This window comes from Manihot esculenta, chromosome 14, assembly GCF_001659605.2.
Source record: "Manihot esculenta cultivar AM560-2 chromosome 14, M.esculenta_v8, whole genome shotgun sequence".
Classification (NCBI taxonomy): domain Eukaryota; kingdom Viridiplantae; phylum Streptophyta; class Magnoliopsida; order Malpighiales; family Euphorbiaceae; genus Manihot; species Manihot esculenta.
Genome location: NC_035174.2, coordinates 8,955,020 through 8,980,321, shown reverse-complemented (window position 1 = coordinate 8,980,321; position 25,302 = coordinate 8,955,020). Strand labels below are relative to the sequence as shown.

Here is a 25,302-nt window from a genome sequence, read left to right as displayed (position 1 = left end):
AAATGATTTTTTTAAAAAAAATATATATAAATTAAATAAAACCTAAATATATATAAAGGTAAAGCAGTTTGTACCACTTTCCTCTTATAAAATTCACTTATACCAATGAGAGGGAATCTTGATGAGAGCCTTTCCGCATTTGATCACAGAAATGCAAAACGACAATAAATGAATGGTCCTGATCTTTCCTAACTGGCACGACACTGTTATACCTTGTGAATGTAGACCACGTGTAAATCTTGTTCATCTCCTTAGGCTAAGTGTCTGGGAGTGAGACTCATCATTCTAAATTCTCGCGACAAATTGGCGATAAATTTAATGTGAACTGTAGAAATGACCGTTTCTGAGTCTGACGGGTGGCCACTCAGCATTGCTGCATTAGAGAGCCCCACAGACATCAACCAAAAGATAAAGAAAATCCCAGAGACAGTCAGTGGGGCTCTTGGCACTTTGCGGACAACGTGAAATTAACGCAACACTTATGATTCTGCTTATTGAAAAAATCAGTTGATTGAGCTGAATTTTATTTTATTGTAATTAATATATCCTAACTTTAAAACAATCAATAAAATATAAATTTCTTTTAGTGTTTACCTGTGATAACTGTAAATTAGATCATTTGATTATACCATTATATAGTTTAATGGACAAAGTTTAAAATTTTCTAAATCAAAAGTATATTATACTTATAGTTATTCTCAATTTCAAAGATTAGTCTTTAAAAAATGTAGATATAATTGAAGAATAATGTATATATATATATATATTTCAAGAAAAACTATGTCGTTTTGGTTAAGGCTGAGAAAAGAAAAAAGGAAAGAGCCCTAAATCAAATCTGTCGATTTTGTATATCAAAAGAAAAAAAAAAATCTGTCAATTTTCACGATTTTGTCTTCCACTTTTTCTTCTTCCGTACCTTTGTACCAGCATCAAAATTCAGCCGCAGCAACACCGAACGACAGCCACACCAACAACCAACGTCGTTTCTCCCTCCGCTAGTTGTTTCTCTCATCGCTCGCTGTTAACGCAGTCCTCACTCAGGCACGCTGTTCCCCGCTGCAGTTTCCCTCGGTGCTGCTGCTTGCCCTCCTTGCCGCTAGTACTCGTCCTCAAGTCACGCCGCTGCTCTCTGTGTTGCTTGCCTCCAGCGGCTCGGTGAGGTATTAAATCAATGCCTCCAACTACTGATCTTTGTATATTGTTATACAGTGTTAGTTAGAATACCATAGTAAATTTGAAATACCAGTTTACTACAACTTAAAGCAATTCTTTTGAAAATGGATTTATGAGATTTTTGTGTTGATATTTCTCAATTGATTTGTATTTCTGGAAATTTGGAGTGTGTTTGTTGAATTTTAAGATTTATTGAATGTGTTTGTTGAAATAGATTTCTGAGATTGTATGTTTGATGTTTCTGGTGTTATGTGTTTGTTGAATGTGTTCGACTCGGGTTCGGTTCAGTTATTTAACCCGTAAAGCTATGTTAAATTAATTAACATTTCAGCACAATTATAAATTATTTAGATTAATCTGGTTCGGTGGAATTTGAGACGGATACGGCATTGGAACTTAATTTCTAAATGGATTGGGTATTATAGTTATAAATGGGTTTGGATTTGGGTACGTTTCCATCCCTATTTAAATAACCTCTTGATTCATCATCTCACCGTATCTGGCACCCTCAGGCACCGGCAACTGCTGGAATTTGAATCTGAGCTCTCATATATGTGGTAACAATACCGCTTCTTAATTGTTATTTTTAAACCCTTTTCATGTTTAAATCCTTTTCTTAGTGCATGTAATTTCAAGAACTTCTGTTGAGTTATTTCTTACACTGCATAGTATCAAATAGTTGATCTGTTGATATTTGGTATAGCTGCTGGATTTTAGGAATTGGATGTCCGCTTCTGAATATAGGACTTGATTAACTAACTGCAAGGTTTTTGGTTCACTTTGAGTGTTTTCTTCGTTTGTTCTTTTGGTAATCAAACCCTCATCATTGTCAAAATTAAAGATGCATCTCATTGCAGTGACCTTTATCGTGCATCTGCGATAAACTGATCAGTTCATCCTGTTAAATTTAGTAGTGATTCTGGCGTTCTGCTTTTGGTTCTTAAACCGACCATATATCAATTAAATCAAGCTAAGTTAGGCTATGATTAGAATAATGTTGCAACACATTGAAGATTTATTTTATGCACAAGTAGCTTGGCTTTGTTACTGATAGCAAATTTTTGTGTGAAATTTTCAAGTTAATAACAAGGGATGATTTGTTTTTCAATTTCAAGCTTTGATTAATTTGTAATTACTCTGTCCATTGGTTGAGCAGATTATGGCATACTCAGAACCAGTAGCAACAGAAAGAGAGTCAGTACTGGAAAATGCTGTTCATAGGAAACCCAGGATACTGCTTGCTGCCAGTGGAAGTGTAGCTGCTATAAAATTTGGAAATCTCTGCCATTGTTTTTCTGAATGGGCAGAAGTAAAAGCTGTTGCTACAAGGGCTTCTTTACATTTCATTGATAGAGCCTCCCTTCCTAAAGATGTTGTTCTTTACACTGATGAGGATGAATGGTCTAGTTGGAGTAAAATAGGAGATAGTGTTCTTCACATTGAGCTGCGCCGGTGGGCTGATATCATGGTTATAGCCCCGTTATCAGCAAACACACTTGGGAAGGTATGTACTAAGAAACCTTTAAGGTAATAATGCCATTGAATACCTTGTGTTTGACCCCTCATTCTCTCCTGGAGTTATCCTGTTTTATATGTTCCCTATGTCCTCAAAATAACAAAGATTTGAAATCATTGTTTCAACTTCAAGGATTTTCCTTAATAGAGTCTAACTTGCAATATCTTATTGATCAAGTTCTTTGGCCTTGATTATTTATTTTTTGTGTCAAACACTAATTAATGATTGGGATTCAATATTTAAGTCAAATAGTTTTGGTGCAATTGCTTTTCTACTTAATAATTGATTAAATTGATGGGTTGTTATGTCTGATATACAATCAAATGCCTATTCTGTCTTTGAAAAAGGTCAAGTTGGTTTCGTGAACTGATTATCATGTGTTGCAATTATTCACAAAATAATGAATCATGACAGTAGCTTTTTTAGGTCCCTGTGTATTTTGGATGTTATGGTAAAGGACAGGGCTTATGTTGGATACCCTTTTTTTGCTTTATCAACTGAGTACATTAGTGTTAACCATATGATTGCTTAATATACCCCATTTTTAAACATATGATAGGCTCTAAGTAATAGTGATTTCTAATTACTCTGTGTTGTCCCAATGAAGATTGCTGGGGGATTGTGTGACAATCTGCTGACTTGCATTGTCCGAGCGTGGGATTACAGCAAGCCCCTGTTTGTCGCACCAGCCATGAATACTTTCATGTGGACCAATCCTTTCACAGAGAAGCATCTGATGACAATTGATGAACTTGGGATTTCCCTCATTCCACCCATCACAAAAAGGCTGGCCTGTGGTGATTATGGGAGTGGTGCAATGGCTGAACCTTCTCTAATCTACTCAACCATAAGGCTCTTCTTGGAGTCTCGGGTTCAAGCAGGAGATGGAAGAGGGAATTAGTTTCATTTTAATGCTCTGTTTTTGCTGCTCTTTTCATCTTTTAATGGGTAAATTGTGGTCTTATGAGTCATGAGATCATGCAAGCCCCATAAGCTATATGAAAGGAGCACCAAACTCCCAACCCATGTAATAGTCTCACTTATTATATGAGTAGCATGTCTTATGGATATTGTGTCCCTAGAAATACCAGTAAGATTTCATTTAAATTGCATGTTGTCAATGGCACTCTGGCAATGCTTGCAGATGCACCCCTAAAACCCTAAATCCAAGGCTTAAGGCACTTGGGTTTCAGGTTTATTTGATTCGATATGGTCGAGAAGGAGACCGAGTTGTGCCATATTTCTCAATAAACAGCATGCATACAAATGAACAGTTGGCATTATGATCTAACAATGATCTGAGATAAAGGTTTAAATTCTGAATGTGAATATAACATTTTATTATGACTACGTGAAACTATGTGTGAAAAAACTAAAATTGAGGACAATTATATTTTATTAGCATGTATGGATAAATCATGCAGTTGAGAGTTGGAGCAGAAAGAAAATTTCAATGCTGTCTTTGCAGTGTTGTAGGAAACTGAAGGCTAGAAACTAGGACCAACCATGCAAGAATGAAAACGTCCTCAGCAATGGACTCTACACTTCATACTGAAAAATAAGAAAAGGCAAAAGCAGAACAATGTCGATGCTTTACACTTTTACAGCAGAAAAAAGTGCGTATTCAATTCATTTATTAATTAATTGAAGGGACTTTCTTTTACCTATCCAACTGATCTGCATGTTGGAAGTGGTTGCAAGAATTGATATCTACACAGATAAGATACCTTTACAGGAGAATTTATGTTGGAAATGCAGACAAGCAATTTGAGGGGAACTTTTATCGTCTCAACCGTTTTTGTTTTGGTCCTGTTTTTCTTTCTATGAACTGCTTCTTCTCAATGGTTTTAGTATTGAGTATTATCTCCGACAAAGAAATATCACAAATATTGAATATTATCTACTTAATCCAGCCTCTTGATTATTATAATAGGACAAGTTCACCAATTGGGTATACAAAAATGCAAAATAAGCCATGCAGACCAAGGGCGTCACCTTTTAGGCTGTAACGTATACAGATTTTGTAGACAAAATAATTTCATTATTGATTTTGATTAACTTTTTGTAATTTCATTCTTGCACATGCCCCCATAATTTCATTCTTGTACTATTAAAAATAGTTAAGCACATATCTGAATAATTTCATTCTTGTATTGTTACAAAAGGTTAACAACCTGATGGAAAGTGCATCTTTGTAGCCTTGAAATGTCTAAGGTTCGACTCCCCCAACCCCTATTTTAAAAAAAATAAAAATACAAATAATGTTCCCATAATTGATTTTCATTATATATATATATTAATTTCTAAAACTAATTAATAATGCTATGTATGCCATTATTCCTTGAAATATGCATTATACATCCTTATTTTTTTAAAAAAAAAATTTGGTTAGATTTTTTAATTATAATTATTTATATTTAAATGTCAATATTTTAAAATTTATGTTTTTATGTATTAATTTTTTTCATAAAAATTATTGTTTAATTTTTTTTACATTTTTTATATTTAAATTATTTAAAAAAATTAATTAATTAAAACATTTTCTTGATTAAAGATTTATTTTAAAGTTTGAGACTGATAGTTAGGATCTTATTATTGAAACAGACAAGTGTGCTCTTTAATGAATCATTAATAAAGATATTAGAAATAATTTAAAGTTTGAGATTGATAGTTAGGATCTTATCATTAATAAAGATATTAGAAATAATTTCTAAACTAAATTTTCTTAATGATAAAAAACAAAAGAGAGGAAATTACACTGTTTTCTGTATATAGCAGAAGTGAATTTGTTGATATGGAGGCAGGCGGAGAAGGAGATCATGAGCTCATCCACCGCAAGCTGCACCGCACCCAGCAGCGCACGTTGCACCGTAAGTATCAGTGTGGGTAGCGGAGGCTTTATCCTTGGATGCACCACCAGCGCAAGAGAAAACAATAGCCGTTAAGATTGATAGAGTGATAAGTGCAGCCCAACATAAGAGCAAAGCTTCACCGCCGCCGCTTCTTCCACCCCCTCTTATCGCCTCTTTCCATCCCCACGCCATATCCTCTTTCCCTTTCTCTCTCTCTCTCTCTAACACATATACACACAATATAAGCCAACGATCAAAGGATTGTTGGATTACATAGATTTTTACGAAGCTGATTTAATAATGTTGAAAGTGGAAAAGAACAAGAAAAAGCTAACTACCAATCCTTCAAAATCCCATCCATTTTGAGGCGGTCTTCGTTGACATTCGATTCTAATTAAAGGGAAAAGGGAAAAAAAAAGAAGAAAAGAAAAGCTTATAAAGCAAAAGGAAGAATCAATTCTAGCTCATGTGCAGCAATGGCATGGAAATTTCCTATATTGCAGGGAAATGAACTGTTCCATTAAGCAATCCAAATTTACATCAGCTTTTTATCTTTTGTTGGTCCTCTTGGGATCTTGTCAAAAACTTTGGAATTAAAATTTTCAAACAATTTCTTCATCTCTTGGCTGCTTCTTCCAGCAAAATGATCCACCTGATCTTCATATCGCTCGTACAAAGCTGGCAATGTTGCCAGGCACAGAAACACTTCATCCCAACAAATAAATCACAAACCCAATTAATTAAGCACTAAAAAAGTTAAGGAATTAAGAACAAATGGAACAAAGCCCTCAGGTTATTACCAATATATAACAGAGTCAGAGTGCTGCATAGAGACCCAAAAGCTGACAATGTCCAGAGACAAGCTATTGTCTGAAAATAATTATAGTGCTTATGATAGAATGTAATATAACATGTGGCACTAGAACGTAGAAAATGGTTTAAAATGGAGCTCTACAGGAAAAGATTTTTGCATACCAGGAAGAATGTTATTAGATCATTCCCACTTGAAATATAGTAAAAATCTGATAGTAATCGGTTGATTTGCTTGAAGAAGAATCTCAATGTGGATTCTGGCAATTCTATGTCGTCAATATCAGGAGGATTTCTGAAAAGCAAACAAGTTTTTATATAGACATCAAGATGAGAACATTTGAAAATCATCCTCCTTTTTATTATACATGTTTTGTCATAATAAGATAATTAATAGTAATTTTGGAAAAAGGGCAATCTTCAGAGTTACCTTTTGATGAATCCTGCGGCGTTAGACCAAATGAAGAAGACGGCCATGAAAAGCATGAGCAAATGAGAAAGAAGAGTAACAAAATGGTACTCCACAACTTCAAAAAGAAACCATATGACCGTGAAGCCAATTAGGATTCCTCCTGATAAATACTTGTTCTTCCACAGCAATATGTCAGCAACTGCAATACACATGACAATTTCTAATTCATAGGCTACCCTTCCTAATTAAGATATCCAATTAAAAGAAAGAAAGGAAATGGAAAAAGTTTGGCATGGTCACTATATACGTGTCAGAATCTACGAGATTAATACTGTATATAAAGCTATGATGAAGTTGTATATAAAGGGTTGGGGGTTCTATGCTTGGCATCTAAGCAACTAATCACAATGGCTTTAGCATAGCTTGGAGGTTTGCCTTTCACAATTCACATGCTACCCTTCAACAGTTTTCTAGGTATATACCATTCTGTTTGTAATCTGAGATATAATATTACGAAATCTTTTTAGCATGCAAAACCCTAGACATGTTTAAAATCATTAACATATAATTAATGGGTAATGATACTAAGATCATTGATATTTAAAATTAAGGTCAAAGGTCTATCTTAAACTTTGAAGTATACTTCAATAATCAATTGAGTTTCAAAGAAATTGAAAGCGATGCACTCCCAGATTTAATCCGGTGGTAAAGTGCATTTCAGTAAATATGAGAAGTCTCATATTCTAATTTTTCAATCTCCAATCCCTCATTTCAAAAAAAAGAAATTGAAAGTGATGTTTTGTGCAATGAGAGAGGCGAAATTAGGGAAATGGAATTCTCAAAGTATTATTGCCAGATCAGAAGTTAGAAATACTTGAATTCTTTAATCAAAGATGATTAGTATTAAAGATGAGTACTAATCAGATCATTTACTAAAATATTAAAAAAAATTTATCATTGTATATATAATTAGGTGTATGTGAATATTTAATTTTGAAGAGGTAACTTTTTTCACAGCAAATTGATTTGTAGTTGGCAGATATTACTTATTACCTAATCAGCATGGTCTTGTAATCATTGAAAGTCCAAATTGAAAAGCAGGCTTAATCAATACCATGCATGCATGCTTCTTAAACTTTAGACACTGCTTTTTCTTCCCATTAAATTGACTCTTTAAACTATTTGAAGTTGAAATTTTATTATACTGTCGGTATAATCAATGATTAATATTTAATTATTATATATATATTTTTTTATTTTTTATGATTTATTTTGAAAAAAAAATTAGAAAATTTTTTTAAAAATTATACATAACTTTATTTTTTTTAAAAAATCAAAATTTTATAACTTCCATTTCAAATTAAAAAATTATATAAAAATTTAAATTAACTTTTCACTATAATAACCTTCAAGCTAATTGCAGCTTGGTTAAATAATAAATCTCACTATGATTAATATCATTATTCGATATTAAATCATTGTAAATATAGCAATTGTATGATAAAATTTCTCATTTTCATATAGTAAAAATTGGAATATTCATGAAAATTAGGTTGACAATCAAACTCATATGGTCCTTGACCTCTTTCCTTTCTTTTATTATTATTATTATTTCAAATAAATTAACAAGAAATCCATGCTAAAAGAGAAAAGGACAAAAGAAGATTATTGGTTTGTGAGAGATATGGGCCCCTGTTTTTTCTAATTTTCCTCTAGGTTTCGGTTGGTAGATGCATGGCATGCACGATATAATCATTTCCACTAATTACGTTCATCATAATATCAACTTTATTATATATATATATATTAATATATAGGACATAAAATCCATAAATCTATTTTATTAATTATTTTGTATATATCAATCCTCAATATTTTAAATTAAAAAGTTCCTAAACTTAGTAATTTACAATTAAAAATGGGATAAATTACAAAAATTATATAGGAATTGGAATTGGATTTGCACCCATAATAATAAAAATAATAATAGAGAAGTTAATCCAAATTTTAATCCTGTCTATTTTGAATTTTGCACCTTTAATTTAGTTTTTGAAACTGTCCGAATCTTTATCAAACAAGATCATTAAAAAAGCTGAAGAACAAAGAAAAGAAAAGCACATCACATCACCGAAAGGCATTCAAAGATGGCAGAAGAATTATAGAAGCCACTCTTCGCATGATTATCCAATATCTAATTTGCTACTTCATCCCCCGTCTCTCCTATAAATTGAGATGCACAAAACAACATTTCCCACATCCAGAAACAGCCTCTCCAGTCTCCTCTTGGCTCTAACTGTGGTTTCTGAAAATGAAAATCTCATATGTTGCCTGTTTGGTCGTGGTTGCTGTGTTGTTAGGGGAGATCGTGGAGGTGTCCCAGGCAGCAACATGTAACCCACTTGAGCTAAGCGCATGTGCAAGTGCAATCACATCTTCAAGCCCACCATCAGCCATTTGTTGTAGCAAGTTAAAGAAGCAGAGACCTTGTCTCTGCCAGTACGTGAAGAACCCAAACCTCCAAAAGCTTGTTAACTCTCCAAATGCGAGGAAGGTGGCTACCACTTGTGGCTCCCCATTCCCCAACTGCTAGAGGCTCCTCTTTATATATTGAACTAGTATTCAAAGGTCGTGGAGTTATGTGTGTTGTTGCTAGTTGTTTGAAGCTTTGTTCCATGGAGTTGTCTTGTTTATTCTAGTTGGGGTTCTAGGAGTCATGATCCAGTCATGGTCGTCGTCGTCCTCTGATGAGCTTCTCTTCTTCAACTTAAGGATTTGTTTTGTGATATTTAAGTGAGGATAATTTCTTATTTCTATATCGTTGTTGTTGGCTTAACTAGAATTCATTTCATTTGCTGAGTGAAATGAATTTATTATTATTATTAATGTTATTATGATCAAACATTATAATTTCAAAATTTTTCATATTTAATGGACTATTTATTTATTTATTAATTAAGTGATAAAGCGGTATGATATATAAATCAACAATTAGTTTTTGTATAATTAAAAGAAAAATATTATATTGAAGGTGATATTTCAGTAATAAAAATAAAATAATGCCAAAAAAAAAGCTATAAACTCATAGAAAATTCATTTCATACAAATAAAAAATAGAAATAGTAAATCAATATAAAAAAATTAATTTAAAAAAACACATATGAGCTACTTTTAAAATGACATACTCAAATTTGTTAAAAGCAAATTAAAAAAAAAAAAAAAAAAGAATCTCAAACTAAAAGTGTATGGAAAAAAATTGAGAGATTGATTTTGTTTTATTTGGGTAATAGTGAAAAAGAGTTTTGCAAATATAAACCTGAAATTTTAAAGTAAAAATTATATGGATGGCGTTATAATTTTGTTTAACAAAGAAAATACGCAAAATGCATATAATTTATAGCATTAAATTTCCAATTAAAAATATCACAAATTGGTAAAAAAAAAAAAAAAATCAAATTCAGTTTTGATTATCTTAGTATTTAGTATGACCCTAAAAGAAATTGTAGCATTCAAGCGTTATTTCCTACTTCAATAAAATTATTTTTTCTTAAAAAAAAAAGAAAGAAAATCGTAATGTGAAAACTGGGTTAGGCTGCATTCCCTCTCGTTACGCCATGAAATTGGTCCACTTCGATTGCCGCCGATGTGTGATAAAACGGACTTCATGAAGGCCAGCCCATAGCAATAGCTCCATAACTTTTTTTTTTTTCCCCTTCAAATAGGCTCAAAACATCAAATTAAGATCCTGTACGATTTTTGAAATCATGAACTAAATTAAAAATAAAAACTTAAAAAATGGATGTTATACGAATTGAATTGTATTAAATAAAATTTATTTAACTATTTAATTTTATTTTTATTTTTTTAATATCACATTGAAACTGTATAAAAACTCAAATATATATATATATATATATATATATAATCTTATTAATATTATAATTTCATTATATAATATCTCATATACTTTCAAAGTAAAATTATAAATTATGTTGATTCTATTTAAAAAAATTAAATTTAAATTTATAGATTATTAAATATAATATATAATAGACGATTATAAATAAGTAAAGGTTTAAACAAAATAATTATTAATAATTTATTTAATACTAATAATCTGAAGTCTAGAAAATAGGGTTTATAAATGATTCTGTAAGTTTAGTCTGAGAGATGTTGCCCTTCCTCTTTTTATTTGTTTTTTTTGTCTGCATAATAAATTTCTCGTCATTGGGTTACCTGTTTCTGCCATGTTGATACGAACGTATGAGAATATCATATCTCTGCTCTATGCGTAATGGCCATTTAATTCTTCTCAGGCACGCATAGGATGGACCCACCAGGCGGACAGGTTGGTTACCTTCCTTCCTCCGGGCTGGGCTAGAAGAGGAGATTAAGATTGAGTCCAGAGGAGATATGATCATTGGCTGAAAAGGCTGGACTGGTCTGATTGAGAAATCTAGGTGGAATCCGATCTTAAGACTGAGCGGGCTGGACCTGATTCATGCGGGAGACTTGAGGACCTCCAAGTAATGTGTTGTTGTCATGGACTTGACCCCAGACCGAGACGGAGAAATCCAGCGATCATTAAATACTTAATTTAATAAAAATTTTAATTTACTGTGTGCATATATATTATTTATTTTATATTTAATATTATCTAATTATTTTTATAAATTAAATTTTTTATATAATTTAAATATCACTATTTCTTTTAATATTTAAGTAATTTTTAATAATATTATAAAATAACTAACTAGAACATATAGTTGATTATAATTTATTTTATCTAAAGTTGATCATAATTTATTTTATCTAAATAGTATATATGTGTATTTATCTATTTAGTTATAAATATATTAATTATTTTATAATTTTTAATGATATAAGTGAAATATATATTAATAATATAATATATCTTCATATATTAATTACATCTGTATTTTTTAATTAAAACTATATAATTAATAATTATAGATAAAATAATATAATATGTTTATTGAGAATTATATATGATATATATTAATACTACTATATTTAAATATTAATATTATTATTTCAATATTAGTTATTTATTATTGTATAATAAATATGAGAATATTATAATTTTATTTATAAAATTAAGATTTAAATTAAAAAAAATAAAATAAAAACTGAAATTATATCAAAATTGTTTAAAATTATATTGAAACTAAATCAAAAAATAGTTTTGTAAAATTAAAAATAAAAAGTTTAGTTCTGAGTTTTATTCGTAACAAAAATTTAGTTAAAAACAATAAAATTAAATTTAATAAAAAATATTATAATTAGAAGTTAATATGAATACGACATAAAATTATAATTATAATAAAAATCATTCAACACTATCCTTGCCCGTCCGAGGTTGGTCGTGAATGGAGTGCCTGATCGTGGAGTGGTAATAGTCCATTGAACCTTGCCCGTCCGAAGTATAAATCAGAGGAAGGCCTTGCAAAAAGTCAAAAGAGATTTTCTTTTCCTTAAAATAAAATAAAATTTGAATGACATTAAATAACTGAAATGAGATAATTATTTAAATTGAGTGGTCAAAACAATTTAGCTGTAAAATTTATTTAAATTATAGATAACATATATCATTATCCTTCAATTTGGCATTCATTTTGAGAAAAAAAAATTTATATAATTTTATTGCTTTACAAAATAAAAATTTTGTAAGTTAATAAAAAATAAAAATTTTCATTTTAAATAAAAAAATTCATAGGAAAATAGAATTAAATTAGTTTTTTATAAAATTTTTAAAATTTTGATTAAAGATAAGAGTTGCATTATATATATATTTTTACTTATAATATTATATATAGCAAATGCTAACTAGGACTCACAGATTTAATTTGATGGTAAAGGGGTCTCAGCTTTTACTCTCCAATCTTGAATCCCTAAAATTATATTATCATAAATAATCTTTGTTAATTATTGTGATAAGTTTAAATATTAATTAATGTCATCCCACCAAACCTTATCTAATCCCATATGTTTTATATATAAATATATACCATTCGTTTTGAAACGAATAATTAATTTTTATAATTTTATTTATAATTTTATTTTTACATGTAATAATTTAAAAAATTTTAATTTTTTTGTTTTGAATAAAAATTTTATAAAAAAGTATAATTAAATTGAATTTTTATAAAATTTTTAATTTAAAAGATAATATATATAGTAGTTTTAGGAAATGCAAGCTCATTTTATTTCTATAAATGATATTTTAGAATTATCCAATTTTAATACAAGTTATCAATTCAAATAATTAATTTAAAAATTGATTTATAAGTTTTTTAATTGCGTAAAAATTTATAATATTGTAAAATACGATTCGTATCATGCATAATAACTAATAATTAAAATAACTAAGGCTGCTAGGTGGATATGATGGTGGAACGCCACAGCCTGAGTTGGAAGAATTCAAGTGAGCAGGGCTGCTACCTAAGCAAGTTCAATTCAAATTAATTCTACGCACGAATCTTTTTTAAAAAATAAAAAATTAATGAGTAGTTTTAAATTATAATTTAGATTTCAATTTCTATTTCATCTCATCCGAATGAATATATATATAAAAAAAAGAGATAAAACTAATCCTAGTTGGGAAGTGATTTTAGAATATAATAATATGTGAAATAAAAAATAAAATAAATTTATTTGTTTTTTAAATTTCTTGATTTATTTATATAATTTCTCCTAATTTCAATCTCCACGTCAGCATGTGATGAGGCTTGACTTAACCGAAGATAACGCTTAAACTATGATTTCCATTTCGCAAAACGAAAACATGTGTCAATACGCGGCGCCAAGTCTGCCGCTTCTTCTCCTATAAATCTCAGTAATAAAAGAAAACGAAGAACAAACACCATTGCAAAACCAAACAGAAAAAACATAGTTTTGGCACGAACAATCAATTGATCGTTTAGCTTCCATAGCTGAATAATTTCGCTTCTCGCTTCTAGCTTCTACAGTTTGTTCCAACCCTATAACACACATATATAAATATATATACGTCTGATCCTAAATTACTGCCATGGCTAATAACTCGGATCTTTCGATGATCCTTCCAAGGGTTCTAATCGTCTCCAGACGAACCGTTCGGAAGAACAAGTTTGTAGATTTTGTGGGTTCGTTTCTTTTTCCTCTCACCATCATTATCGTAGACGTGTTTGGTTCATTTTTCTTTGCATGATGAATCAAAGTTCAATTTTGTGTATTTATTTAATTTGTTGTTTGATGGATCCATATACCACATGCATTTTTATATGTTTGTATATGAATTTTGTGGATTGATCTACTGTAATTTCGTTTATATTTGTTGTATATGTGTGCATTTGGGAAGGTGCAATTGTGTATTTGTTATTAATTCAATGTTAATTGTATTCATATTAGAGATGCATATGTGATAATTAATCCCCAAATTGCTAAATCACTCCCCTGTTTTATTCGTAAAAAACTTGCACTATCATTCATGGAGAGGAAAATAAAAGCTGCAAAGAAGGTATCAAATTCAAATATATATAATCGGCTATATAATATGAGATAATCTTAATTCTTCTACTGTAAAAATAAATATAAAAAAAAAACTGAGAATTCAGAATTCACTCCCGCTTTATTCAGCATAAAAATCATAAAGATGAATATTTCAACAAACACCCACTTTATTCAGCTTAGAGAATATAGGAAAGTTCTGATTGGCGACATTACCCCTTTTTATTTCCTTATTATTTCAACTAGAAAATATTGAATATTAGTATTTTTTTTAATATTCAATATTGGTAATCCTTTAATGATAATTTATGCAAGATTTAATAATTCCTTGTACATGATTTTTCTGGTTGTCAATTTAATGAACAGGGGAATTCCACCTAGATCTTATTGTAAACTATGGAGCAGTACCAGTGATAGTCCCAAGAGTAAGTGGAGTCCACATGCTACTGGAGAGCTTCGAGCCAATCCACGGAGTCGTCCTCTGTGAAGGTGAAGATATTGATCCATCGCTTTACGATGCAGAACTATCTGGGTTTTCACCAGAAGAACTTGAAGAGATCAGGAAAGCTCATGCAAGTGACACCGCCATTGATAAAGAGAAAGACACAATTGAATTAAGACTTGCAAAGCTATGCCTTGAAAGAAACATACCATACCTGGGAATCTGCAGAGGCTCACAGGTCCTTAATGTTGCATGTGGAGGAACATTATATCAAGACGTGGAGAAAGAAATCTCCAAGAAAATTCCAGAAGAAGAAAGAGTGATGCACATGAACTATGAGGACTATGATGGCCATAGGCATCCAGTAAAGATTGTGGAGAACACTCCATTGCACCAATGGTTTAAAGATTCGTTAGAGGAAAAGAAAATGGAAATCATGGTTAATAGTTATCACCACCAAGGTGTCAAGAAATTAGCTCAAAGATTCGTGCCAATGGCTTTTGCCCCTGATGGCCTGGTTGAAGGATTTTATGATCCAGATGCCTATAATCCTGAAGAGGGCAAGTTTATAATGGGTCTCCAATTTCATCCAGAGAGGATGCGCCACCAAGATTCAGATGATTTTGACTATCCTGGATGCCCAGCTGCATATAAGGTAATAAAACCAGATCTTTGTTTAACAGATCAAAATTGGAATTTGTTAAGATTATATATACGCAAGGTTATATATTGTGCAGGAATTTGCTAAGGCTGTGATTGCTTATGAGAAAAGGCTTAATTGCTCCACACGCATACATAAAGCTCCCACGCTTAACCAAGAATTGGAGACAAAACGAAGAACTATTGCCAGAAGTTTCTCACTTGCAAAAAACATGTACAACTCAGGAAGGAGTATCGTTTTGGGCCAAGAATCAGAACTGGAAATTGGAGCAGAATTTCTTGAGGTTGGTCTACTGATCAGTATATCCTGGAAATTGTTTAAGAGTTTTTTGTGGAGTTAAATTTGCTTAATGTTTGCAATTACTGCAGGCCAACACTGTGCTGAGTCTGCAGCAAGTGAACAGGCTGCAGCAAATGGGAGCAACAGTGAGAAATGCTTCAGCATACAGGGAAAGATTGAAGATGAATGAGGAGAGGGAGAGAGCTGCAAGGATTATAATGAGGAAAATGTCGATTGGGCAATTATCTGATCTCATCTCCTTCTACCACATGATGGGGAAAATATGCTCCGAGGCTTTGGAGATAAAGCTTCAAGACTCTGTAAATCAAGAGGTTGAACTATAAACGACCAAAATGGTCTTTGTAATCGCCTCGCCCAAAGATATATATATTTTAGATCTTTTTCTTTTCTGATCGATCGTGTTTCAAATTTTGGCATGTTTTCTCATTCAATGTTTGAATTTTACCCTTTATATTAATTCCTTTAAATTCTTTTATAAAACATTTTTATCCAAGTTATTTATACTAAAGCAGTCAAGTTGCATTTATAAGTAAAGCTTTTATAATTTTAGTACATATGACAATTTTAGATCAGTTATGGAATAAAATGACAACTGATGTTCAACATCATTTGCCATTTAAACAATTTAAGCACCAGACCCGTTTGGCAGTTATAGGATTAATAAAAACCATTATGGACCAACCCTTCGAAGCAAGTCATTTATTCATTAAAATGCATAATAGAAATTTGAAAATCCTGTAATAGTACAACCTAACATGGAAAGGCGGAGATACTTGGATTATCTCCTGTACTGATTCTTTTTCTAGTTCGCCCCCAATTCTCTTAGCCTGCTTGTGGAAGTCAAATAATCCAAGTTTCCTTTCGCCGATGTTGCATCCTGTGACCTCTCAACAGAATTATCTGGTTTGCATGTCTGCTCTGCAATATCAGGCAGTTGTTTCTCACTTTAATCGATTATCTCCTCTACGTTTGCTATGGTCGCTTTTGGCTGATTGTTCCTTTACGTCGATCCTCAACCATGTTGGGTGGTGATCTCCCTGAAAGAGTGTGCGGCGCAACCTTGAGCAAATCTCGAATCTGTTTCTCTTTTCAGATCATGCTGGATTTTTCAGCCCTAGACCTCTTTGATGTATTGGACTGTTAATGGATTGTATCCCTTCTCTTGTAGGTCTCTGACCTAATGGATTTACCTTAAAATAAAGCCTTAAAATAAAGGCTAATTAACTCAAGAAGACACAATATTTACGTATATTTATATTTAATTTATATTTTTAATTTTAATTTAATTAGTTTAATTTTAATTAAAATTTTTGTCAATTTAAAAATTCTAAATCTGATATTCCATATAATAATTTGATTGTTTAGTTGGCGTGTATGTATTTTTATAATTATTTTTAATTAATTAATTAATAAAAAATTTAATATTTTTATCATTTTATATTTTAATCAAACGTTTAAATTTTAAATAATTAATTATTTAAACATAATTTTAATTAATTTTTAAAATTAAAATTAAATATAATTAATCTAATTATTAAATATATAGTTTAGATCTTTAATCGTACTAAAATAATTATAAATATTTTTTAATAAATATATTTTTTAATTTAAAATAGCATGATATATAAAATAATTAAAATAATATATCTGTTATAAAATTTTATAATCTTAATGCAAAATAAAATCTATTTACTATTAAAGATGTCTTATGCATTATTAAATTACTATTATTTTTAAAATTAAATATATTATTTAATTATAATTTAATATAATTTAATATTATTTTTATATATAAAATTAATTTATATTTAAAATATAATAAAATATTACATTTTACATTCTATTTAAACTCTTACATTTTAATTTTTAAAAATAAATTAAAATTATATCCAAATAAAAATATTTATCTTATATATTCAAAATTTAAATATTTAGATTAAATAAATTTTTTTAAAATAAATTAAAATTATATTCAAATAAAAATATTTAACTTATATATCCAAAATTTAAATATTTAAATTAAAATATAAAATAATATAAATATGAGCTTTTTTCAGAAATTTGATCATTAATGTGATATATCAGTTAAACTATTACATTACCATGTAAACTATCAAATTTAAAAATTTAAAAATTAAATAAAATTACATCAAAATATAAAAATAAAAAAATTCACCAAAATAACAAAAATTACGGTTAAATAAAATTGTAAAAAAAGTAAAGGTTAAGTCAATTAAATTAAAATTAAAAAAAATGAATTAAAATGTAAATGTGAAATTTTTTGGTCAATTAACCTAAAATAAATTATAAAAAGAAAAAAAAAAAAAACAAGAGATAAGAAGAAAAGTCATTGTCAAAATATGACATCTTCAACATTTGACAGCTCAGAATGAACAATACAACCCACAAATATTAGAAACAATAGCAACTGCCCATTCATCTAAAAGGACTGGTCAACTAAAACCAATTTTCAAAACATTATTGGTCAGATGAATATCATAGTTGGTGTTAAATTACACATCTGGGGTAGGCTCAAACTTGGCAACACAATCTTCCTATCAAAATCACCTTATAGAAATTAAAAATGAAATATTACATGCTACATACTGATCAGCAGGACTAACAAAAAGTGCCTGGTTTATATAGAAATATTGAGAAGCACAAGCAAGATACAACTTGCTTTCCTTGACGGTAGGCCAAACCACTTTATCACATTGGTAACTTTCAACCTTCAGCAGCTTACCCCAACTCTATTCCTTCTGTTCATTTTTTCTGGAGACTCATTGCACCACCACTCCTCCTTCCATTCCCAAGCCTGCTTAGGAGTGTTTTTTTTTTCCAAATAAATTATGATAAAGGATATAAATCAATAATATTGCAGCTGAATCGTCCTCTTGATCTCCACAAATTAAAGGATTTTATCTCACACGAGTTGAGCATGTACCAGGAGCATTGGGCTTTTAAGTTGAGTGGTGGGCAGAGTGTTGTAACCATCATATCTTTCCATCACCTGCGGCAGAAAAATGCAAAATCTGGATGATTGACCTGAAGCAATCTCAACCAATTGTCAGCAGCCTGCAAGAGAGAATTTGCCAACAGGCGCTCGCATCCCCCATTAGGGGTCCACAAGGATCCTTTGAACTTGTATGATGCAAGACCAAAAACAGGCAAGCACATGTTAGGCACGCCATCCATCTCACGGGGGTATGTCACCACCGGGGCATGAGCAGTTTGTCCACCTGCCAAGAAAGCTAGCATGATAAGTTTTACAAAATCAGATGAAGAATAATTAACTTTATTTGACACAAACATGCAGGTCCACTAGTAGGAAACTGCATAATAACTTTCTTGGTTGTAGAGTGAGATTATTGTACATGGGAGTATATAACAACGTGAACTGACAATATATTTTAATGTCACAAGACCTCACAAAGAGATTGGCCCTAAATAGAATATGAGAAAAGGAACAAGTGTAGCTAACCCAGATAGTTTAATCAGGGACTGGATCAGGTTGAGTTGAGTATGGTGGAACTCAAAGCTTCTAGAGACCAATCATAAATGGTTACTTTTTTCACAAATAACTACTTTTACAAGAAAGGGAAAACTAGAAAGTTGTAGAGAGTAATCATATCTAACTAGGATAGTCTGTATTCTCTAGCTAACAACCAACCTGCATATAACTTCCAACTGAAAAAACTGACAAGAAGACTACCGCAGAATCAAGAGATGGAAAATTGTCATCATCCCGCAAAAGTAACAAAAAGACATACAGGGACCTAAACAAAGACTATTGCGGTGTATTCATTACCTTCCAGTGGTGTATGAAGATAATGGTATGTCAGAAAGCACGCATCCAGGTCTTTCAATGTTGGTCCCATTGGTATCCTGTAAATTGGATACCTACAAATTTCCACCAGACCTATATAATTCATGCATGATAATATAATATTTGTAGCAAATGCAACACTGAAGTGATGAATACCATGCCACAGAAATCCAGCTTGACGATAGCAAATCACAACTCCTTAGCATCTTCAACTCAGGGAAACACAAGGCAAGGTCCGATATCTGTGCCAATGAAAATGTTCAGTAAAAGGGAAAGGAGATAATCTTAAAAAGAGCAGACTACTAACAATATAGAAAGAACAATGACCTTGTCAGCTAATGGTTCCCGGCAGTAAGGGAGATCTTGTTCAAGATACTCAAATAGCAAGCAACCTTGGGAATTCATAGATTCTCCTTCATCACTAGATAACTCCTCTTGGAGGGGAAGATGATGATCTCTCAAAGACATTCTATCCATTCTAAGAGGAACATCATTAATTAAATGGCGATAATTCCATTGTTCCCTTGAGCCCTTCAGTCCTCTTTCAGGTTCACAATCACTGCTACCATCACTACTTGAGTCCCTGAAATCACTGTCACTGTCCTCACCCAGTCTCCTGTCACGAATGGGTCCAATCAGTTTTGCTGCATTAGTAACAGCCTTACTGGTAGAAAGGGAGAAACCAAATATTTAAATATAACAACAAGATTGCTGCCTAGGAATGTACAAAGAGAGACAAAGACAGACAGGAACAGGGATGAGAAGGAGAGGAGAAGCAGAACAAACTGCACATCTGACCCATAAAATTCAAAATACATGTTAGAGTGGAATTCAATCTCAGACACCGAGTAAAGTGCTGATACTCTGCTCAGCCACAAAAGTATTGGGAGGGAATTTTGTCATTGTTCAATATGACATGAATAATCTTTTAGAACTCAGAAAAGGCAGTGATGGCAGCTTTGTGGAGCCCAACCATTGATGGTTATGGCATCAAAATAATTTTGAATGTGAAAAATCAGAGAAATTCAGCATTGATCAGATGAAGATATATGATTAATGGATATAGGATCTCTTCTAAAAGTGGCTGAAGATAAGAGTTCAATGGAAAAAGGAAAGAAGAGAAACAAAACCCACACAGCAATCTTAATTGATAGGGTAATCCAGACCATATTGATTTGGGTATGGAATGGACCCCACTATTGTAACATGTCTTTGCATTATTAACAAGGCTACACACAAGGAGAAAGACCAAAGTCACATCCAAACCCTTTAATCAATTAAATTGGGTTTTATTTTGAATTACATATCCAGATGTGATTGAGGTTTGCATTTCAACCTGAGACTATACTCAAAAAGCATGTTTCTAGGGCTATGGTGCCATTAATCAAAGTCTTTAGAAACCAAATAAGGTCAAGATATAACATTTCTTAAATGCAATTGTAAAAAAATGGGAACAGTTTCAGCAGCAAGTTTGGCCAGAGAATTGCTAGATAAGAAGTTAAGAACCCTTAACAGAAAGCACCTCTTCGATAAACCTTAAATAACTAACAGTTTATCATGCCTGTGTACCATCCACAGTTATAAATCACAGCATCAGCCACCATTAAAATTATAGTCCACATCACAGCATATTGTAATAAGCATGGCAATTATAGCATACATAACTTTCACAAGAAATGAATAAAATGCACCAAATCAAAAGTTACAATTTAGTCAAGTTCAAAGTGAAAACACAAAATCTACCATTCTCACATCAAAAGAAATCATGATTCTATGAATACGGTTAAAAGAAATCTATGAGTTAAAATATAGAGATACATTAATTACATCCTAAAAGAAGCACCTAACAAAGATATAACGTAAATTTGATATTGCTTTTGGCAACAACAATCAAGTTATTTCTCTTAAGTTACAAGAGATAATTGCACAAGCAACTTATGCAAAACTAATTGCATAAGTTTTTGGGCTTTAAACCTTGAAGGCATAATGGTCTGTACATAATGATCGCATAAAAAGGGCCCATTTTGGCAAAATACTTATTCAACGTACAAATTCAAATTGAGCTGTCATATGGCAGGTTCAAATTCAAATTGCATGTATCAAGAATTCTTCCATATACAAGTTTCTCAAGTACCAAAACTAATAACAAATTCTTTCAGCTTGACCTCCTCTGATAATGACTTGAGCAGTTTGTTGAACAGGAATGAATAATACAAGCATATTATCAAATCTTCAAAACATCAAGCACTTTTCTTATATACAAAATTTAACCAATCCATCATGCGCTGGATTCAATCTCATCACTCAAATAGCCTATTCATGTTCTTTTGAGATGAAGTTTTCCGCTTAGAATAAAAAAATATACCAAGTCACCTGTGTGAGCACGGATTACCTATATAAGAAAATATTAAAAAAAACAAAAACACAAACTATTTCACAGCACCATGGTTTTAAATCATGGTTGCGGCCACGTTCGCGGTCGTGGTCGCGGGTAACGGAAACAGACTAACGTAACAATAACGGCTTGGCATTATGCAAATTTTTAAAAAAATTTGTAAAGTTCATAAATAAAATGATATTGATTAGATTTAATTCAAAACAATATATACAAATGCATAATAAATATAAATACATAAAATATAGATTATTTAACTTAAGTTAAACATCATATAGTTTAAAATAAGAAAAATCAACATAATCTTTATAGATCGAGTAAACTAATAGCTCAAAATACAATTTTAACTCAAAACTAGCACTTTAATCCACAAGAACATACAAAAAAAAGGAAAAAAAAACAACAATTAAAAATTAAAATAGATAAAATTTAACTAACTTTTTAGAAGAAATAAGCATGAAAATAGAGTAGTGTATAATGGATCTAAGTTTATACGAAAAATATGCAGAGAATATTGAAATTTGAAAGAGAAATGGAAGAGAAAACTTTAAAAATATAGTTTTTGAAGCAGTCGAAAAGTGTAGAAACTAATAAAAACGAGACCAGGAGTAGAAGATAAAGGATATAAAAGAATTTTAATTATTAGTAAAGGCCATTACAGTTAGGTCTTCAAAGAGGCCGTTGTATAGCAGGATACCGGCCATTACAGTTAGGTCTTCAAAGAGGCCGTTGTATAGCAGGATATCGGATAACGAATAACGGTCCCAAAACCCGTTACCTAACAACCGGGCCTGTTAGCCCGTTGTATAACAGGATAACGGATAACCATAAAGGATAACTGTCCCAAAACCCAGTTATTTAAAACCATGCTCCAGCACATATGGAATCCAGAGAGAATAGTATATTAAAAAAACCAAGCCCCCAAGAATAAGGGAAAAGTTTCAATGATTAGAAAATTATCATGTTCAAAACCCAGTAAACTAATAATAACATATACCCAATGCATAGAATGCAAAGAAGAACGAAATGACAGTGCGCCACAAATGAAATGTAATGACTAGTTAACAATTACTCGCCCACTTTAACAAGTTCTAACACATTGAAAAACAAAATTTAACAGACGGGTTTATTCACCTCGATTTCAAACACGTCTTCCTTGACTCTGCGTATATTTGAATACCGGACAGATATGGGACATAATACTGAACAACAGAATCGCTGTCATTCAAAAGTACAGGTACTCCAGCACCGTAAGCACTCCATTCCTTGAAAGACTCCCACAAGTCCCCGAGTACAAAGTATGGCTGAAATTCCACATCGCAAGTCCTCCAGCCCCGCATTGTGGTCTGCCCATCAAACTTAATGCAGTTAGTTTCAAACAAACTATCCAAATTTCTGTTGTTCTTATAGATCAACGAGAGAATATAAAGACGCTTCACTCAAAAATATGAAAACAAGCTAGTCAAACTAGGATCATCGAGTACAAAGACATCACTTAGAACTCGATGTAAAATGCTATATATTTCCATGTAGTCATTAAGGAGAACAATGGGGTAATCAATATGAGAATGCAAAATAATAATAAATCTTGTGTATTATTTTTCTCAGTTTCTGGCCGACTAGAGCACCACAAGTTTCCCCAGAAGAATAAGAAGAAGAAGCAGTAAGAGAGGAGACAATCGAAAGCTAAAAACCTTAGATAAGTACTGAGCAGGCACAGATGGAGTGATAGACTCCAAAAACCGCTCCAAATTACTCAACGGAGAAACGACAGGTTCTAAGGCCGGCACCGAAACTGGCTTGGGAGATTCCTCCAGAACATTCCGGTTATCGGATTCTTTATCCGCCTGTTTATCTACTTTTTCCTTGACCAAAGGCGATTGACTCGCAGAGACATCACTCCTAGCTCTGCGCAGTTGATCATTATGTCGATTCTGGTGTAAACTACGAGACTTCGCCGGGTGGTTAAACCTATCCTCCCTGCGACCTCCCGTAGTAAACTGCAATCCAGCCCCCAACATTTCTCCACCTAATCCCCCAAATTAATTTAAAAAAAAAGTAAGGGGCACCTGAATCCTATATTAAATTATTATACTCCGGTTAAATCCTCTGAACGCCGAGATTCAAAGTCAACGAAATGAAATGCCAGTGGTTAGTGGATTGGCAATTGACGATGGAAACGAACTACTATGAAACGATCAATTTCTCTGCAGAGAGTACAAAGCAATGACAGGCAGCTGAAGAAGAGAATCGGATCGGAGAAGACGACCGGAGAGAATGGTGTTATTAAAACCCTTATTGGAGACTATGGATCTCTAATGCGGGAAGAAAGAAAGAGGGAGGGGCACAATAGTAAATAAAAAGTCAGAGAGAGATTTGAAGACAAACAAAGCTACGACAGGGGAGATGCTAAAAAAGCAAGGCAGAAGCTTAAAAAGTTTATTTATTTTATTTTTTAAATTTTCTGTAATTTAAATAAGGAAAAAGGACGTGCTAAAAAAAAGGAAAAAGGATATGCTAAAAAAAAATAGGAAAAAGGATAAATATATTATTTGTTTAATAAATTGCGAAATTTTGGCCTGCCCATATTTGACAATATGGTACGCATGTCTTCTCTTGAAAAGACGACGTGGCCCCCGGATTACATAATAATTATGGATGAAGGCGAGGGTGTAATTGAACAGAAAAGTTAGCGTAATACATTTTTTTTAACCGTTGGAAAAAAAATCCTAGTGAGTTCAATAAAACGATTTATTTGCTAAATAAGACAGATTTTGATCAGAAAGAATCAATATAATCAAATCTATACGAATTTAAAGTGTAAAATTTATAATATATTTATATAAAACATATAATTTGTGCTTAATATAATAATTAGTTTTCTAAGCGATTGAGTTGATTTTTTATATTGTATTAATTGCATTAGTTTTTAATTAGTCTTATTCGTAATTTTTGTGTTTTTACATGTACAATGAATATTGATGAGCCATTACCGCGGGCCTGATCCTTAACCGGAATGGAGAAATCTAGTGGTCATCATTAAACCTAAATATTCTCATTCATCTATATACAACTGATAAATTAGTTTGCTAGGATTTACGATGATCTCGTAAGGCATGCATGCAATGCTAAAGAGTTATACCTCCTCCGACTCCTGACATATACTAACCTAGTTTTCTATTATGGTTTCCATTTTTCCTCCAACGCTTCTCACAAGGGTGTTGCTATAGCCAATTTATGCCCTTTATTAATCTGTTAGACTTGCCTTGTATGTGTGTTTAGTGCCGTCACAAAAACAATCGATCATTGTGTAGTGCTGTCTATTAGGGTTTCAAAATTGAAACTACTCTTGTTTATAAGCCATAGCTTATTTCCATTGTATTCTCTCCAAATTCTTTTTTTTTTTTTC

The 25,302-nt window shown here is 31.6% G+C and overlaps 5 protein-coding genes across 5 annotated transcripts; 3 read left to right on the top strand and 2 right to left on the bottom strand.

Annotated features, from left to right (window-relative positions):
- The first annotated feature begins 747 nt into the window (after window positions 1-747).
- Window positions 748-3,801, top strand: LOC110599613 (probable phosphopantothenoylcysteine decarboxylase). The gene is made up of 3 exons (XM_021736079.2): window positions 748-1,160; window positions 2,330-2,677; window positions 3,297-3,801. Exons 2-3 carry the CDS (start codon window positions 2,333-2,335, stop codon window positions 3,588-3,590), a joined length of 639 nt encoding a protein of 212 aa, XP_021591771.1. The 5' UTR covers window positions 748-1,160; window positions 2,330-2,332; the 3' UTR covers window positions 3,591-3,801.
- Window positions 3,802-6,040: 2,239 nt separating this feature from the next.
- LOC110600475 (reticulon-like protein B14) lies at window positions 6,041-7,049 on the bottom strand. Its single transcript, XM_021737343.2, has 4 exons — window positions 6,782-7,049; window positions 6,517-6,646; window positions 6,342-6,411; window positions 6,041-6,246 (listed from the first exon to the last, which is right to left on the bottom strand). The coding sequence occupies exons 1-4, from the start codon at window positions 6,973-6,975 to the stop codon at window positions 6,077-6,079; spliced, it is 564 nt and encodes a 187-aa protein (XP_021593035.2). The 5' UTR covers window positions 6,976-7,049; the 3' UTR covers window positions 6,041-6,076.
- A 1,947-nt stretch (window positions 7,050-8,996) lies between these two features.
- On the top strand, window positions 8,997-9,692 carry LOC122721702 (non-specific lipid-transfer protein 2-like). The gene has a single exon (XM_043950203.1). It carries the CDS (start codon window positions 9,072-9,074, stop codon window positions 9,351-9,353), a length of 282 nt encoding a protein of 93 aa, XP_043806138.1. The 5' UTR covers window positions 8,997-9,071; the 3' UTR covers window positions 9,354-9,692.
- A 3,940-nt stretch (window positions 9,693-13,632) lies between these two features.
- LOC110631255 (putative glutamine amidotransferase GAT1_2.1) lies at window positions 13,633-16,066 on the top strand. Its single transcript, XM_021779020.2, has 4 exons — window positions 13,633-13,905; window positions 14,636-15,366; window positions 15,449-15,655; window positions 15,741-16,066. The coding sequence occupies exons 1-4, from the start codon at window positions 13,812-13,814 to the stop codon at window positions 15,993-15,995; spliced, it is 1,287 nt and encodes a 428-aa protein (XP_021634712.1). The 5' UTR covers window positions 13,633-13,811; the 3' UTR covers window positions 15,996-16,066.
- A 2,018-nt stretch (window positions 16,067-18,084) lies between these two features.
- On the bottom strand, window positions 18,085-24,306 carry LOC110600128. Its single transcript, XM_021736878.2, has 6 exons — window positions 23,588-24,306; window positions 23,028-23,239; window positions 19,826-20,114; window positions 19,655-19,740; window positions 19,481-19,572; window positions 18,085-18,911 (listed from the first exon to the last, which is right to left on the bottom strand). Exons 1-6 carry the CDS (start codon window positions 23,912-23,914, stop codon window positions 18,679-18,681), a joined length of 1,239 nt encoding a protein of 412 aa, XP_021592570.1. The 5' UTR covers window positions 23,915-24,306; the 3' UTR covers window positions 18,085-18,678.
- Between the last annotated feature and the right edge of the window lie 996 nt (window positions 24,307-25,302).

What these genes read in the sequence shown, in the direction of transcription:
- LOC110599613 (XM_021736079.2), top strand. Translation starts at nt 2,333, where the DNA reads ATGGCATACTCAGAACCAGTAGCAACAGAAAGAGAGTCAGTACTGGAA. An exon ending in CAGCAAACACACTTGGGAAG is followed by an intron (nt 2,678 to 3,296) that starts GTATGTACTAAG and finishes GTCCCAATGAAG; the next exon opens with ATTGCTGGGGGATTGTGTGA.
- LOC110600475 (XM_021737343.2), bottom strand. Translation starts at nt 6,975, where the DNA reads ATGTGTATTGCAGTTGCTGACATATTGCTGTGGAAGAACAAGTATTTA. An exon ending in ATCTAATAACATTCTTCCTG is followed by an intron (nt 6,412 to 6,516) that starts GTATGCAAAAAT and finishes AATTATTTTCAG; the next exon opens with ACAATAGCTTGTCTCTGGAC. An exon ending in TCTGACTCTGTTATATATTG is followed by an intron (nt 6,247 to 6,341) that starts GTAATAACCTGA and finishes GTTGGGATGAAG; the next exon opens with TGTTTCTGTGCCTGGCAACA.
- LOC122721702 (XM_043950203.1), top strand. Translation starts at nt 9,072, where the DNA reads ATGAAAATCTCATATGTTGCCTGTTTGGTCGTGGTTGCTGTGTTGTTA.
- LOC110631255 (XM_021779020.2), top strand. Translation starts at nt 13,812, where the DNA reads ATGGCTAATAACTCGGATCTTTCGATGATCCTTCCAAGGGTTCTAATC. An exon ending in GATGCCCAGCTGCATATAAG is followed by an intron (nt 15,367 to 15,448) that starts GTAATAAAACCA and finishes TATATTGTGCAG; the next exon opens with GAATTTGCTAAGGCTGTGAT. An exon ending in TTGGAGCAGAATTTCTTGAG is followed by an intron (nt 15,656 to 15,740) that starts GTTGGTCTACTG and finishes CAATTACTGCAG; the next exon opens with GCCAACACTGTGCTGAGTCT.
- LOC110600128 (XM_021736878.2), bottom strand. Translation starts at nt 23,914, where the DNA reads ATGTTGGGGGCTGGATTGCAGTTTACTACGGGAGGTCGCAGGGAGGAT. An exon ending in CTGCTCAGTACTTATCTAAG is followed by an intron (nt 23,240 to 23,587) that starts GTTTTTAGCTTT and finishes TTTGATGGGCAG; the next exon opens with ACCACAATGCGGGGCTGGAG. An exon ending in TCTTCATACACCACTGGAAG is followed by an intron (nt 18,912 to 19,480) that starts GTAATGAATACA and finishes CTTTCTTGGCAG; the next exon opens with GTGGACAAACTGCTCATGCC.